The sequence below is a fragment of the Sciurus vulgaris genome (genome assembly GCF_902686455.1).
Source record: "Sciurus vulgaris genome assembly, chromosome: 1".
NCBI classification, from domain to species: Eukaryota; Metazoa; Chordata; class Mammalia; order Rodentia; family Sciuridae; genus Sciurus; species Sciurus vulgaris.
The window spans coordinates 185,799,706-185,814,546 of NC_136461.1; the positions used below are offsets into that span (position 1 = coordinate 185,799,706).

At 31.7% G+C, this 14,841-nt stretch overlaps 1 protein-coding gene across 2 annotated transcripts in view; it reads right to left on the bottom strand.

Moving 5' to 3' along the window:
* The window catches only part of CSMD3 (CUB and Sushi multiple domains 3), a 1,211,679-nt gene that overhangs the window by 379,297 nt on the left and 817,541 nt on the right, over positions 1-14,841 (bottom strand). For both annotated transcript variants that reach the window (XM_079134049.1, XM_079134050.1), the window contains 2 exons: positions 9,713-9,901; positions 3,959-4,075 (listed from right to left, as the gene is read on the bottom strand). In XM_079134049.1, coding sequence (XP_078990175.1) covers positions 3,959-4,075; positions 9,713-9,901 — 306 coding nt within the window. The remainder of the gene's footprint in view (positions 1-3,958; positions 4,076-9,712; positions 9,902-14,841) is intronic.

Genomic DNA, 14,841 nt, shown 5'->3' on the forward strand with positions numbered 1-14,841 from the left:
AATGTAAGTCAATATAGGAGCACAGAAATAGAGATAAGTAGTTTGCGAAAGAAGTAAGTAGAGGCTTCTAATGCAGTAATCTTCAAAAGTGAGAAGTTGTGGAGGAGCATCCCTGGGATAGGCATTTTAGAAAGAAAGACATTTATTTCTAACAGGGCAGTTAGAACTCTCAAAAGAATGATGTCACCATTCTTGGTGGTACATGACTTGAATTCCTGGTACTAGGGACCCTGAGGGAAAAGAATCCCAAATTCCATATTCCAAGCCAGTCTGGGTAATTTAGCAAGACCCTGTCTCTAAACAAAAATTTTTGAAAGGGGGAGTAGGATGAGGTGGGTTGGGGATTTAGTTCAAAGAGACACTGCTTGCCTGACATGCAGGAAGCCCTGGGTTCAATACCTAGTGAGAGTATTGAATGATAATTCACAATGCTCTGTTAAGGAAATTTATATAAATATGATATAGATGTATGTGAACAGACCTGAACTTAAAGTCAAAATAGTGGTAATGAAATCTAGATTTCAGTTAAAGTCATCCCACCGACAATGACCTTGAGGGAGCTATTTTTTTTCCAATTTGTAAATTTACAAGATCAGATGATTCTTTATTAAAATATAATACCAGATCTAAGAGCCTAAAGATTTGTTTTAAAGTAGTTTTTCCACTCTCAAGGTCTCCATCTCCAATAGACCACACACAATTAGCATCTTGATTTCTGTAATGATCTTAAGGAATATCTTTTATTGTACCATCATAAAAGAAAAGCAATTTAGGCGAAATGATACTGTAGTTTAAGTGAATTTGACACTGTTGAACAATTTTATATGTCCAAAAACCTAGACTTAATGTTAAATAGTAAAGAGATTACTGATAGTGTATTAGAAATTTATTTTTCAAATATTTAGATATGCAAATCTACCCTAATTAAGATTTTTATGAACCCCTAATGTACTACTGCTAATGTTTCTACAAGAATACTCTGACTATATAATATAAATATAATAAAATATAAATCATTTTAACATGAAGGGAAAAAATAACAGAATGAATCAAACATCATTACACTATGTAAATGTATGATTACACAAATGGTATGCCTCTACTTCATGTACAACCAGAGAACAAGTTGTACCCCATTTGTTACAATAAAAAAAATCAATTGCATAAAATTGTAGAACTTTAGGCATTGTACTTGACTGTCATTTAGTCCCAATAATGTATAAAGATGATTTATATTACCTCAAGTCCAATATAAATTAGTAGTATAGCAAAGTAGCAAAAAAGATCATTAGAGTAAATATAGGGTTGATTAATAGAAATAATTTGTAGAGTTCGTCTGTGTTCAATTGTAGAAAACCAAATTTTTAGATATAATATCATTAAGTTGGAATATACTCAGAGAAAGATGATAGAAATGTGATGAAAATAAAATATTTTATGATGAAGAACTCAAAAAATCAGAAGTGTGCAGTCTGGGAAGAAAAGATTTGGGATAAGGGTCTGGGGATAGAAGGTATGGAAATATGCTAACTCCAAAATGATGAGTTGGTGGGTTTGGAAAGCTGTACATTATAAAAGGATGAGGTGATATGTTTGTTTATTTGTTTGTTTATATGTGTGGGGGGGAGGGTCTACTCCAGAGAGCAGACTAGGTATAATAGTCCAAGAATAATTCTCAAGCCATTAAATTGGTAAAAAATTGAATAGATTTTACAAAAGTAGGCTTTGCATCAGTAGAAGTATCTTTATTAGGATAGTTCATCATGTTTCTGGAACATTAGAGAAAGAAATTAACGTGCTGGGTGAAAGTTTAGAGTGTTAGGTAGCTAGCCAGTCATGAAATGAGTAAACAGGTAAAGGAAAAAGAAGGGCAACTGAAAACCACAGGGAGCCTTAACAGACAGATGAACACCTGAAGCTGGGGGTTTGGTTAAAACCTGTTTCAATAGTGTGTCACACCCTACCAGGTGACCTGGAATCTCCCTTATCTCTGAAATTATGTCACAACTCAAATCACCTTGATAGCCAAAACATTAATTGCCTCACATAGAAAGTTTGCTGAGAGATATTCAAAAGGTAATAAACTGATTGGAGGATCCAGTAGGAAACCGAGGCAAAGGCAGGAATTTCCTTGAAACTTCCAACTCTCTGAGCACTAAGCAAATCCTCTCTTTCAGGCAGTCCCTACAGTTCCTATGCTATCAGTCAAAAGTTAAAAGATGCACCAGGGCAGTACCTTCTGGAAACTTTCCTGGGATTCCCAATAAAACTGGAGGGCAAAAGAGGTGTGCTATCCTCCTGATGACCAACTCTCTCCCTTAAGTGTTTCCCCTTTTCCTGTTTTCCCTTCTAATAAACTCATACCTGTTGCTCTGAGTCACATGTCTGAAATCTTCCTGGCTTAATCACAAGAATCTGAATGAAGAGGGGAACTATGCAGCTGTCCCAGCTTCACAGCAGTCCTCTGCCCTGCAATTAGACTGATTTCTTCCAACTTGAAGAGATTATCCTTCATATAACTTTGGGTAGTCTGTGGAATAGTACTTCAAACAAACTTTGTTAGCTCCTAAAAGAGAGCCATCTAAGTCTGCATTTCTTGCCCTGTAAATACAGATTTAATTAACACTTGCAACCTGTGAAGATGCAAAACCTTAAGTGTTAATTAAACCTCTATTTACATAGCAAGCAGCATGTAGCCCTCCATTTTCTTGTATAATATCAGGGAGCTTATTTTAAACTCCATTAATCCACTGCATACTGGAATAATAGGATGTTGTGGTTAAAGAGTCTTATATTCCAGAGAACAACAAAAATCACAAAGTCTTCTACTTCATTCCTGCTATTCTATACTAGAACACTCATTTTAACTTTTTTTTCTCAATAACATTTAATCACTGTGAAAATTTAACTATGATAAACCTGATAAAATTAAACTGATATGCCCACTTCAATATAATTATATACAGTTTTATCAAAGCCAAATTTTATTTGTGAAAATACAATACATTTAATAATAAAACAAACTTTTTAAAGTTGCAGCAGCATTTTCTGATTGCTAGTTGGTTTTGATTTTTTTTTTTAGATTTTTCTCTAGTAAATTGATAAACAAATATAATAGTAAAAATAAAAAATAACAATATAGTGACAGAGCTAAAGAAAAAACATTTCTCAAAATCATGTTTTAAAATAAACTAACTCTTTTTAGAAGATTGGTCCATGGAGATGGCAAGGTATATAATGTTAAACCAGTTTTGTTTTAATGTAGGAAAATTATCATTTTTTCCACTGTTTTTACCCTAATCTATTACATTGCTAATTACAAGTTCATACTGTATTGCATGAATGAACCATATTTAGTCCTAGGGGGCTTTTCATTTATTTGTTTATTTGTAAGAGGGCATTTATTAACATCTACCATATGTGCAGTGCAATTTCCACTCCACTTTAATGATGTGAGACATACCTACAGCTCTACTAGAAAATGTGAACTGTTTATGGAATGGTTTCAAATTTATATGGGAAAATATTACTGTAATAAATAAATTTTTTAAACAAGTATATATAAACATGTACTACTCACTTCACAAGTGGCTTAGCACTTCAGATCATTTCATATTTCTCTTTGAACTTCTTAAATCAAGTTCTAAACACTATTTTAGAGACAAAACATCCTGTTTGAGGTTTTACTGCTTTGAAAATTCCAAGTAGCATTAGTTTAATATATCAAAACAAAATAAATATCTTTATTATCATTCTGGTAAAAACATGAGCACATTACATTATGGAAAAGTAAATATAATCCTCTGCTGCAGTTACTCAAATTCAATTTTATTTTGGCATATTTTAGCACTGATCTGTTTTTGGTCATGCAAATGACTTTGTTAAGGACAATGAAATAAAAATAGACCCACTGAAAATTCAGAAAATAACCCAATTATTATCGCATGAAGCAAATTACCTTTTCCATGGGTTACATCAACAGTCCATGTGCAATTCAGAGAATTTGGATAAAATTCTGGGTATCCAGGTGATAAGATTGTTCCACTCGGCCCTCTAACATCTCCTCCACACAATGCTGAAAATACGAAGAAATATAGTATTATCAGCCCCCATTAGAGAGTCATAAGCTAAACAAATCTCATTTCCTTTCTTGAAACAGGATGAGTTCCACTATCTTTGCCTAAGCTACTTTCTGGTAATAATAAGAGTGTGGAATGATCTCTTTCAATATTAGAAAATCATTTCATCCACGATAGCACTAGAAAAGAAAAATGTATTGATAGTCTCTGAGAATTAGTACTGGCCCCAGGAGAACATAGCTCAAACATTATTCTACATTTGATTTTGAAGTACATACTTATACTTTCTAATTATAAGCAACATTTGCATATATTATGGTAAATTAACATGAGTAATTAATTGTTTAGCAGCCCCTCTTATTAAACACTAAAAAAAGAATTGTTAATTACATAAAATTTTTTATATAGATTTCCTAAAGGGATATGTGTCATTCTTTATAGGATTCCTTTTAAAACATTGAAATTGTGCAAGTTCTGAAGGCTGCTTCTGTACATCTACATTTCTCTGAGAGACACATGAAGAAGAAGGAATTTTTGTAAGTAAATATTTGCAAGTAAACATCCCAAGAAATTTTTTAAAAATGAATGTTTATTAACTGAGATCAAAGAAATGAAAATTTGATTCAATATTCATTTATTTGAGGACAAATCACAGCTTATAATGTCTTCTATTGCATCCAATGGCCATCAGAATTCATGGTATGCACATTTTAACAATGTTCAAATTAGAAGAGACACAGACTTAGACTAGTAAGAACCTATTATCTAGTGGGAACAGAAGAGTGTGGACTTCATATTCTGTTCTAATTAGAAAGGCAATTCTTTGGGGCATAGATAAGAGGAGTAAGAACCATGAATCCAACATGTGACCCCTTCTGCTCTGAAACATTCCCAACTTCCCCAGGATACCAGAATGGTGGGTTTTGGCCTTGTTTTCTTTCATGACTTTTTCCAGCTATCAATGCTGAGTATGAGATAACTCAGGCAGTCTGGTATATATCCTGCCTTACATGACTAGAAATGCTAAGCCTGCAGTTTCTAGAGGTATTTATACATGCAGGCTTGGACTTTACATATTTATACAAAATTTAAAATGGCTTCTCCCCTTGTTACTTCTTTTATTCCACCACATTCTTACCTAGTATCTTTTTTAGAGTTGGCTTACAGGCGGTCTTAGACCAAGATATGCTCATGCATCCAAATATACTTGTTATCAAACCATTATAAAAGTTGTATGGTTTGATAGAATAGGCCCCTATTTAGAGTCAGCACAATCCTCCATTGGTAATTAATCTTATTGAATTTCTCAATTCCCTGTCAATTTTTTAGAAAGCATACTATACTTTAATGATCAATGTAAGAGCTAAGTGTACCATTTCTTGTTGATAATGCTGGTGCTAAACTGAATTATTATTCTTTTTCTTGCAATTCATTTTACTTCTTGAGAGAGGATTGTTTATTTTATTACATTATTTTACATATGTCCATTTATTCCAAATATGCTATATTTTACCTCTTCCATCTAAGAACCAGACCCCCCTCCCCAAAAATCAACAATACATGATATGACTTTGTTGATTAAACCGTAATAAGTAAAAATGCTTTACCAGATTAAAATCCACAACCTTGATTTGAAAGGACTATCTCATACAGCTATAATAAAACTTCTCAGCGAACAGGGGAAAAATTAAGAATTAAATTAGGATTAAAAAAACACAAAGTAACACAAAAGAGAAATGACAAACTTAGAAAGTATGTTACATATGTGTTCCTGTGCTTGTGTGGGGGAGGCAGGGAGGGGAGAAAGAGAGAGAATAAAGGAACTTAAAGGAAAACTCTCTGTACTTCAATAATGTTTGGAATTGTTATTTCATCAAAACTCCTATTCTGTAGTTGGAGGGTTTTAGTGGGAATTTTCTTTCTGCAAGCTGTACCTACATATCTGCATATAAAGTGGGAAGTCGAAGGAACATAACAGTTTATGTTATAAACCTGTAAGCACTTAAAAACATTTAAGAGGAAGGGTTAACAACTAACATAAATAATGAACACTTAAATTGTTACATTGAGTATAATCAGATGGCAAAATATAGTGTCTTTTTAAGACAGTGGAGGTTTCTGCTGTTTAAAAATAAGTAGTACTTAAAAAAAGTAGTACTGCATTCAGCTCTTGAAGGAATTGACAAAGAGAATTTCATAGTAAGTAGTATAGTCTCTTTGAGAGATGAAACTAAAAATATGAAAACAACAAGCTTTATTTTACTTCTAATAAACAGGATAAAATTTATATATAATAAAATTTAGAATAATAAACTAAGTGACTAATCTTAGCTAAAACAAAACCAGACACTTATATTGAATTTATAATGTGACTATGCTACAGATTTTATTTATATTAATTCAGTTAAACTTTATAACAACCCTATAAGAAATGTACTGTAATGTTTTAGAGTTTATTGTTGAGAAAGCTAGTACAAATACAACTCAGGCAGTCCACTTCCATATTTCATATGATCATAAGCACACTTGAATCAGTGTTGATTTTCCCCCACACTGAGTTATGTTTCTGAATAAAAAGATATAAAATAAAAAACTTACAATATCTTTCATTTATTTGATATTATAGCATCTCTTAAGTGATCTATATTAAAAAGTATTAACTTTCTCACAGATTCATTTATTCCTTTTATCTTCAAATCACTCGTTTTAAGCATCTAACACCTAATGTGTCAGTATTCTTTAATTGATCTGTCTCTTTTAAATTCTTATTTGCCAATCACTTTGAAACAAATTTGATTGAAACAGTTTTCCATAATCATTATCAGACATATTTTTATCAACTTAAAATAATGAAAAATTCTTTGTCTTTCTAAATGAGATTATTTTACATATCAAATGTTTGAAATTGCATTTGCTTTATAAAATTATCATTCTGATCAATTATAAGAGATTGACTAACATGTGCAATGATAAAATGCACTGTGATAGATGCTAATACTATATAAGCTTATTTGAGTTAGATTTATTTTATAAGAGGTTAATTCATCACTGAATATTCTCTCTTACACGTGATATTTGATTCTCTAAAAGCTGTCAGTTCTATCCTAATAATACAATGTTAGAGGAAATTGATTAGAACTAATCATTAGCGACATAAAATACTAAAATAAATAAGAAGTTTTTATACATGATATATATGCTTTTATTTTCAGATAGAGAATTAAACTCAAACATATAAAATAATAGGGGTGGCTGAGAATTTATGAAAATATTTGCATACCAAGCATCTAACCTCAACTCATGACTACCTCATGTCCCCTATGTTTAAAGAATATTTGATTTAAGTTGTTTAAAAATCATTAAGTAATTACTTTATAAAAAATTCAAACATTTAAAAAATGAATATAATTCACCCTTGTTCAGTTATACCCAGGGAGAAATGGGACTATAACAGAGAAATACAGATCAAGAAGGAAGTTCAAAGTAACATGACATGATCTTTCAGAAAAAGATGCACTGTAAGAACTCAGGACAGAAACACAATTGAAAAGGATCCACATGATTAAGTATCATAAATTATAGTAAAGTAATTTAAGATTACTTTAAGATTAGTAATATCACTTACTAGTGATTAATTAGTTAGGAATGACTAACTAAAGATTGGTAATGTGGTCTTTTGTTTCCAAGCCACATAAAGCCGTTAAGTATTTTTAATATAAATTATAACATGAAACAATCTCAGTGTGAAAGATATGTTAGTTTGAAAAGGTCAGTTATTGAAGTCAGGCATAGTGGGGCACGCCTGTAATTCCAGCATCTCCAGAGGGTGTGAGTTCAAAGCAAGCCACAGCAAATTAGTGAGTCCCTAAGCAACTCAGTGAGATGCTGTCTCAAAATAAAATATAAAATGGCCTGGGGGAAGTGGCTCAGTGGTTAAGCACCCCTGGATTCAATCACTGGCACATACACACACACACAAAAATAGGTCAGATATTGATTTAAAGTTGATTGCAGTTACCTTGGTAAGAGATATCAAGGATCTATGTTGTTTCTATGAAACCCAAATATATTTGCTTTTATTATCAATAAAATTTAAGTATGCCAGTATAGTTGAACATGACTTATTAAAGAAAATCTTCTTGCTTCTTTTCACAATATTGCCTCCATACTTTTCTCCCTCGATGGATATTCCTTTCTCATGCCAATCATGTAGTTTTATCAGGACATGGCAAACATAGGACTATTACACTACTATTTTTATCTCAACCACAGGGAAGGATGAGCACATAACCTGAACCAATGCAATGAAATTAGATCTTTCCCCATTATTATAGTAAGTGGTTCATATGTGGACCAATCAAATACCTTTCCTTGGATTTTCTAGTTGGAATAATATTATTATATTAATATTTGATCTTTTTCAATTCTGCAAATATGTCTATGAAATTTCATATTCTCCAAATGGAGAAAAGCTTGTCTGCAATTGAAGAGAAAGGTATGAATGATATAAAATGATATGAAAAAATCCTAGTTAGAAGATGGAGCAATTCTTGAAAAAGTTTGAATTCATGCTTATAATGAGCTTTGTGAAGTATGCCAGTCTGGCTTTTTTAAGTTTTGAATAGTTGAAAAACAATTTCTGCTCTGTAAAGGTTAATTGGGGTCCAGCTAGAAGGGCTAAGGGGAGAGCTAATAAAGAGGCAAGCACATAAGATGGTGAAGAGCAAGAAGTGGCTTTCGTGGGAAAGCCAATCCAGTTTATTATCTATTTCAGGGTCATATCAAGTTACTTAGGTTACATAGTACAGTTAGCTTTGCACATGTGCAAATCACATAACTTGCTTACTTCTCAGAGTCCACCACTATCAAAGGTTATTATAACAAGTTAATGTCTCCGGGTCTGAAGGACAGAGGAGTTGCAGAGCATCTCTAAGCCATTCAAACAAAGCGCCTTTTATCCCGAGGAGCATACTCGAATCAAAGAATTTTTGCTCCTCTGTACATTGACTGACCTGAAATCCCTACACTGCTTATATTTAAAAAAATCAGAGTTGATGTTCTGTTACAATCAAGAATGCTGACTAATACAAATGGTATTGTATCAAATACAGGGAAGGTGTGCTGATGATTATTTCAAATCTTGTTATAAAAACTAATTGGCATAGGGCTATTCCTAAAAAGTGATGGCACTGAATGTACTTAAATATTTAATTATGAGATGATAAATGTGATTTTCCAACTTGAAAAAGAATAGGTATAGAAATTGGAAATCATGCTGTAAATAAAAATCAAAGCTCTGGATTAAGTAATACACAGACATATTGAGAATACTTTTCACAAAGCAAGTATGAAAGCACTTTCCAATAATTTATATTATATATAAATATACATAAGTATATATATTATATATAAATTATATATACAATTATATATATAATTTAATCATGGGGTAAATTTGGCTGATTGTATTTTTTTATATTTTATTAATAGGTTTGATAACAAAACTTAAAAATTAAGATAATCTTTTAAAATGTGAAAGATTTATAGTTACGTTAAGCCTTATATTTTTAAAGATCATATTGATTTTTTTGGTTTATAAATAAGCATGTTTTGCATACCAAATTAGTTCTTACCATCACAAGTTGGGAGTGGATGACTCCACCAGTGGTTTTTTTCACACAGAAGGGGTTCTTCATGACTCAACCTGTATCCTGGATCACAACTAAATGAAACAGTAGATCCAATGGAGAAATCATGACCATAGCGACGACCATGTACAGGTATACCAGGGTCTAAACAAGAATATGTGTTTACTGTAACACCTGAGGAATGAAGGGAATAAAACAAAGAATAAGTGTCATGGCATTTAGAATTGGTGAAAGTCATTCCTATTTTTTCAAGCAATTTTGAGTGATAATTTTTCACAAATTAATAAATTCGTAGCTTCATCTAAAAATTGAACAATTTATTTAACAAATTATTTTTCTTCTGTTTTGTTTTGCTGTTTCCTATCAGTAAGGATCAAATTTAGGTTATTAATATGTAAGAACTTGATGAGGCATAATTATCCATACAACTTTGTATTATAAATTTGCATGTATGTGTGTGTGTGTGCAGAATAATAATTTTAGCAGTAATTATCATTTCTTGAACTTATTATAGTCCAGCTATAGTTCTAAATATTGTCTAATTTTTTTTTTTCAGAGTAGAGGCATTTCAAGATATATGAAGGTATGAACACCAGTGCCACGTATGTGTGTATGTGTTACAGGGGATTTAACCCAGAATCGCTTTACCAGTGAGCTACATTCCTGCCAATTTATATATATATATATATATATATATATATATATATATACACACATATATATATGTGTATATATATATTTTTTTTTTTTTTTTGAGACAGTCTCTCTGAGTTATTGAGGCTGGACTTGAACTCATGATTCTCCTGCCTCAGCCTCCTGAGGAGCTGGTATTACAGTCAGCATGAGCCATCAACCCATGCCAGTGCCTTTCTGAGTAAAACAAAACAGTTAAACTGCTCTGATGGCTACTCATATGTCTGTTCACAACAGTCCGTAGTATTCTACTATGGAATCCCCTGATAATTTTCCTCTTGATTTACAACCCCAAGCTGAGATCATACCATGAAAATAATTTTCCTTAATAAGGCACAGTTCCTCAAACTTGGTACTATTGACTTTTTGGACCAGATAATTCTTTGTTATGAGGAGTCCTATGCATGGTAGTATCTTTAGAAATATTCCTATCCTCTGTAGAAGCCAGTAGCACTTCTTCTGTCATGGTAACCAGAAATTTCTCCAGATATTGCCTCATGTTTCCTGGGATATAAAAATGCCCCCAGCTGAGGACCACTGATATAAGATATAATAAATAATTATCTTATTCTTCCTAAATGGGAGATTTAAACAATGACTAACTATTGTTTCTATGTTCCAAAAATACATAATTAGTGTTTTCAAAGTTGTATGATTATGTTAACTCAGCTTCACATGAAAAACATTTATTTGTATTAGACACCCAGTTTAAAAACGGAGCTAAACAAACTACAAAAAAATAGAAGTTTAATTTTAGAGAGGTGAATTTATCAAGCATATTCATGTCATTTAAATGTTATTTTTGATAAGACACTAAAACCTAGCAGAGACAATTTTATCTTCAACACAACTACTTTAATCTGCTAGATCCTCTTTTCAATATGACCATTATTCTTCTAGGCATCCAATGCTTTTAAACCTTCATTGTCTATGACTCTCTCTTCTTTCCTCCACAAAATAAGTCTCTCACTGAAAATCATGTCATTTTTTTTTTACTTTCCTTATGTTATTCAAGACCTTTAAAGCTTCAAGTACATAAAACAAACAATAATGTTCGCCCTTCTTTTCAGTTGTCTTTTAAATTAAGTCTATTTTATATAAAATAGTGGACATTCGTATTCTTAAAATGTCATTATTTTTGCTTATACCCTACTGCAAATGAGACCAAATTTACAATAGCATTCTTAAATTCAAGAGTCCCAGATTGGACTATAATAGTCTTAATTTCTCTTATTTTCCAATGGTTATTCTCCATAAATCAAAGAAGATGAGTTTTGTTTAATTGGCCCCTTAACATGCACAATCTTCTCAGTTTTTGTTATTGTTTTAACTGGGCATTGAATCCAGGGGTGTTCTACCACTGAGCTAAATCTCCAGCCCTTTTCTAAATCTTATTTTTGGACAGGTTCTCACTTGGTTGCCCAAATTGACCTGGCACTTGTGATAAGCCTACTTCAGCAAGTAGCTGGGATTGCAGACCTAAGCCACTGCTCCTGGCTTTCTCTGTCTTTATCACAGTTGCTTAGATTCCCTTTTCTTCAAGTTTTGATTTTTCTCTGGTAGGCCTGATCACATATAACTTTCTTTTATCTTTAAACTCCAAGTCAGTGAAATCTTATGAAATCATGAAAATGTGAGTGGAAGAGATGATATATAATATAAATTATAGTGAAACTATAATAAAATTTAATAGTCTGAAAGTGATTTTTATGGTTTCATATTATTCTGAGTAAACGTCAGTGAGTAGTATATGTTTAATTGTCCTCTTTGGTTCTCCAACTGAAGAATAAAGGAAAATTATGCATTTCTTTACATGTGTTTACTGTGCTACGTGAATCTAGAGGTCATGGAAAAAGTACAAGGAAACATTTTATAGTTGATTGGCCAGCAAACAATTCAAGACATAATTCATGGTGATCAAGTGTAAAATTTTGAAAATAAGAAAGATCATGACGAACACATCAGTATAATTTAGTAGTAGTCATTACTTAAAATTACAATGTAATTGATAAACAAGTTTGAAAAATTCTTATTTTGACAATATTCATAATTTTCAGAAGCTTATTTTGGTGTTATATTAAATGACATTAACATTTCCTCATTTTTCTTTTTATCATATAGAACTTTGTTTTTCAAAAGTCAGAGCAGGCTTTCTGCCTATTTATTTTCCATGTAATAAAAATATTTGAACATTTTAAGTTGTGCTTTCTCTTACCCCTTCCCACATTTATTGTTCATAATCAACTGCTATTTACATTATATATTCTTTACAAGTATATCATTTTCTTTTTTTTAAATTCATTCTTTTTAGTTCTACATGACAGTAGTATATATTTGGACGTATCACACATACATAGAGTAAAACTTCCACTTCTTGTGGTAATTGTACCATTTTCCATAAATGAAAAAATATGAACCTATACATGGTCTTGCCTCTAAATACGGATACTTGTGTCTATAGGTTTCTATATCCATTTATAATTTATATGTGTTTTATAATATTTAGATGTCAAAGGACACTTTATGTAATTACCCCTTGGCATCCATGGGGAATTGGTTTCAGGACTCCTGTGAATTAGTATTTGTATTTCAAGCAGTACAACATAATTCCCAAAAGTGGTTTTTCTTTAGAAAGTAAAATGACAGAAAGAAAAAATGGATTATGTTCTTGAAGTCTACTCTATGCAATTATTATTATTTTATTGTGTGTTGAATACCATAAATACTCATATCTTAATGGTACAGTTTTCACAATCTCCTTGTTTTGAAAGAAAAATAGAATGGAAAAGAAAGTGTCTTGGGAAAGAAAATATAGTGGAGACCTGGAGTACAAGAAATCCCTCTCACAGGTTTTTGGTCCACTGAGGAAATCAAATTCTACTTAACACATTTAAATTTTAAAATTAAAAATTCACTAAATGCCATTTTTTAAAGTTTTGATTTATAATCAACTAACTTTGAGCTTTGTGAATGGTTCATTCAAAACGAAAAGCCCAGTTAACTTCATCTAGAGAAAAAAAAAATGGTTGTCAGAGGAAAAGGTTCATGTTTCCTTGATAACAAAGGATTTGTAATTCTGGAAGTTATTTCATAATAGCAAGTAAACCTCAAGACTAATATAATTAAAGAGAGGATGATTTCTTATAAACAAATTTACATACAAAGTTACCTCCTTCTACCAGATTCAACAAATCAGTATCAAGTATATCTCTCATTAGCCTCAACCTCCCTTAGCGCTCAGCCTCCACCTTGCCTTCTAAGGCAATAGATCTCAGAAATAATAGAACTATATTACCAAGAACCAACAAGTGACAGATTTACTGACAAAAAGATGAATTTGAGTTTGACTTGGATTTTCATAACTCATTTATTTAGTTTTTATCAGAAAAATATAAAAGCATTATTTACTTAGAACTTACTGCATGTTAGCCAACCTGCTCAAAACTTTACATGCATAGTTTCATTTAATCCTCAAAATAGACTTGTGCCTGATAATACAGTGATGCATCACATCAATGTTTATAGTAGCTCAATTCATAATAGCCAAGCTATGGAACCAACCTAGGTGTCCTTCAACAGATAAATGGATAAAGAAAATGTGATATATATAAAATGGAATATTACTCAGACACAAAGAAGAATGAAATTATGGCATTTGTTGGTAAATAGATGGAACTGGAGACTACCATGTTAAGTGAAATAAACCAATCCCCCAAAAAACAAAGGTTGAATGTTCCCTCTGATATGTGAATGCTGACCCACAATAAAGGTGGGAGAAGAGAAGAATAGAAGTCCACTGGATTAGACAAAGGGGAATGAAGGAAAAGGAGAGAAGATGGGGAATAGGAAAGAGTAAAATGAATCAGAAATAACTTTCCTCTGTTCATAAATGAATACACTACCAGTGAAACACTACACCATGTACAACTACAAGAATGAGATCCTATTTGGAATAATTTATATTCCACATATGTATAACATGTCAATATACACTCTACTGTCATGTATATCTTAAGAGAACAAATTACAAAAAAGAATTAAAATAGACCTGTGCCTGACACATGACAAAGACCACATAATCTTGGGTAAAGTGGGATTAAATTTAATTTAGTGGGCATAGGACACAGCAGTGGATTAAATGAAAAGATGTCTGTATATTGATAACAATTAATTGCTAGCAAGAATTCATTTTGAAATAAACTTTAAAAATTGACTATGTTGGTATTAGTAAGTAAATGTTAAAGATTTCAATTCAAGCTCTTGAAAATAATGATGTCCTGCAGTCACCCTCTTAAATGTGCTGATGTATTCTCACAAAAACACTTTCATGCAAAGGTATATGGTAATGCATTTCATGATAAAAATGTGTGCATCTGTGAGTTTGTATATTTATATGCACACACATGCAGTATATGCAATTA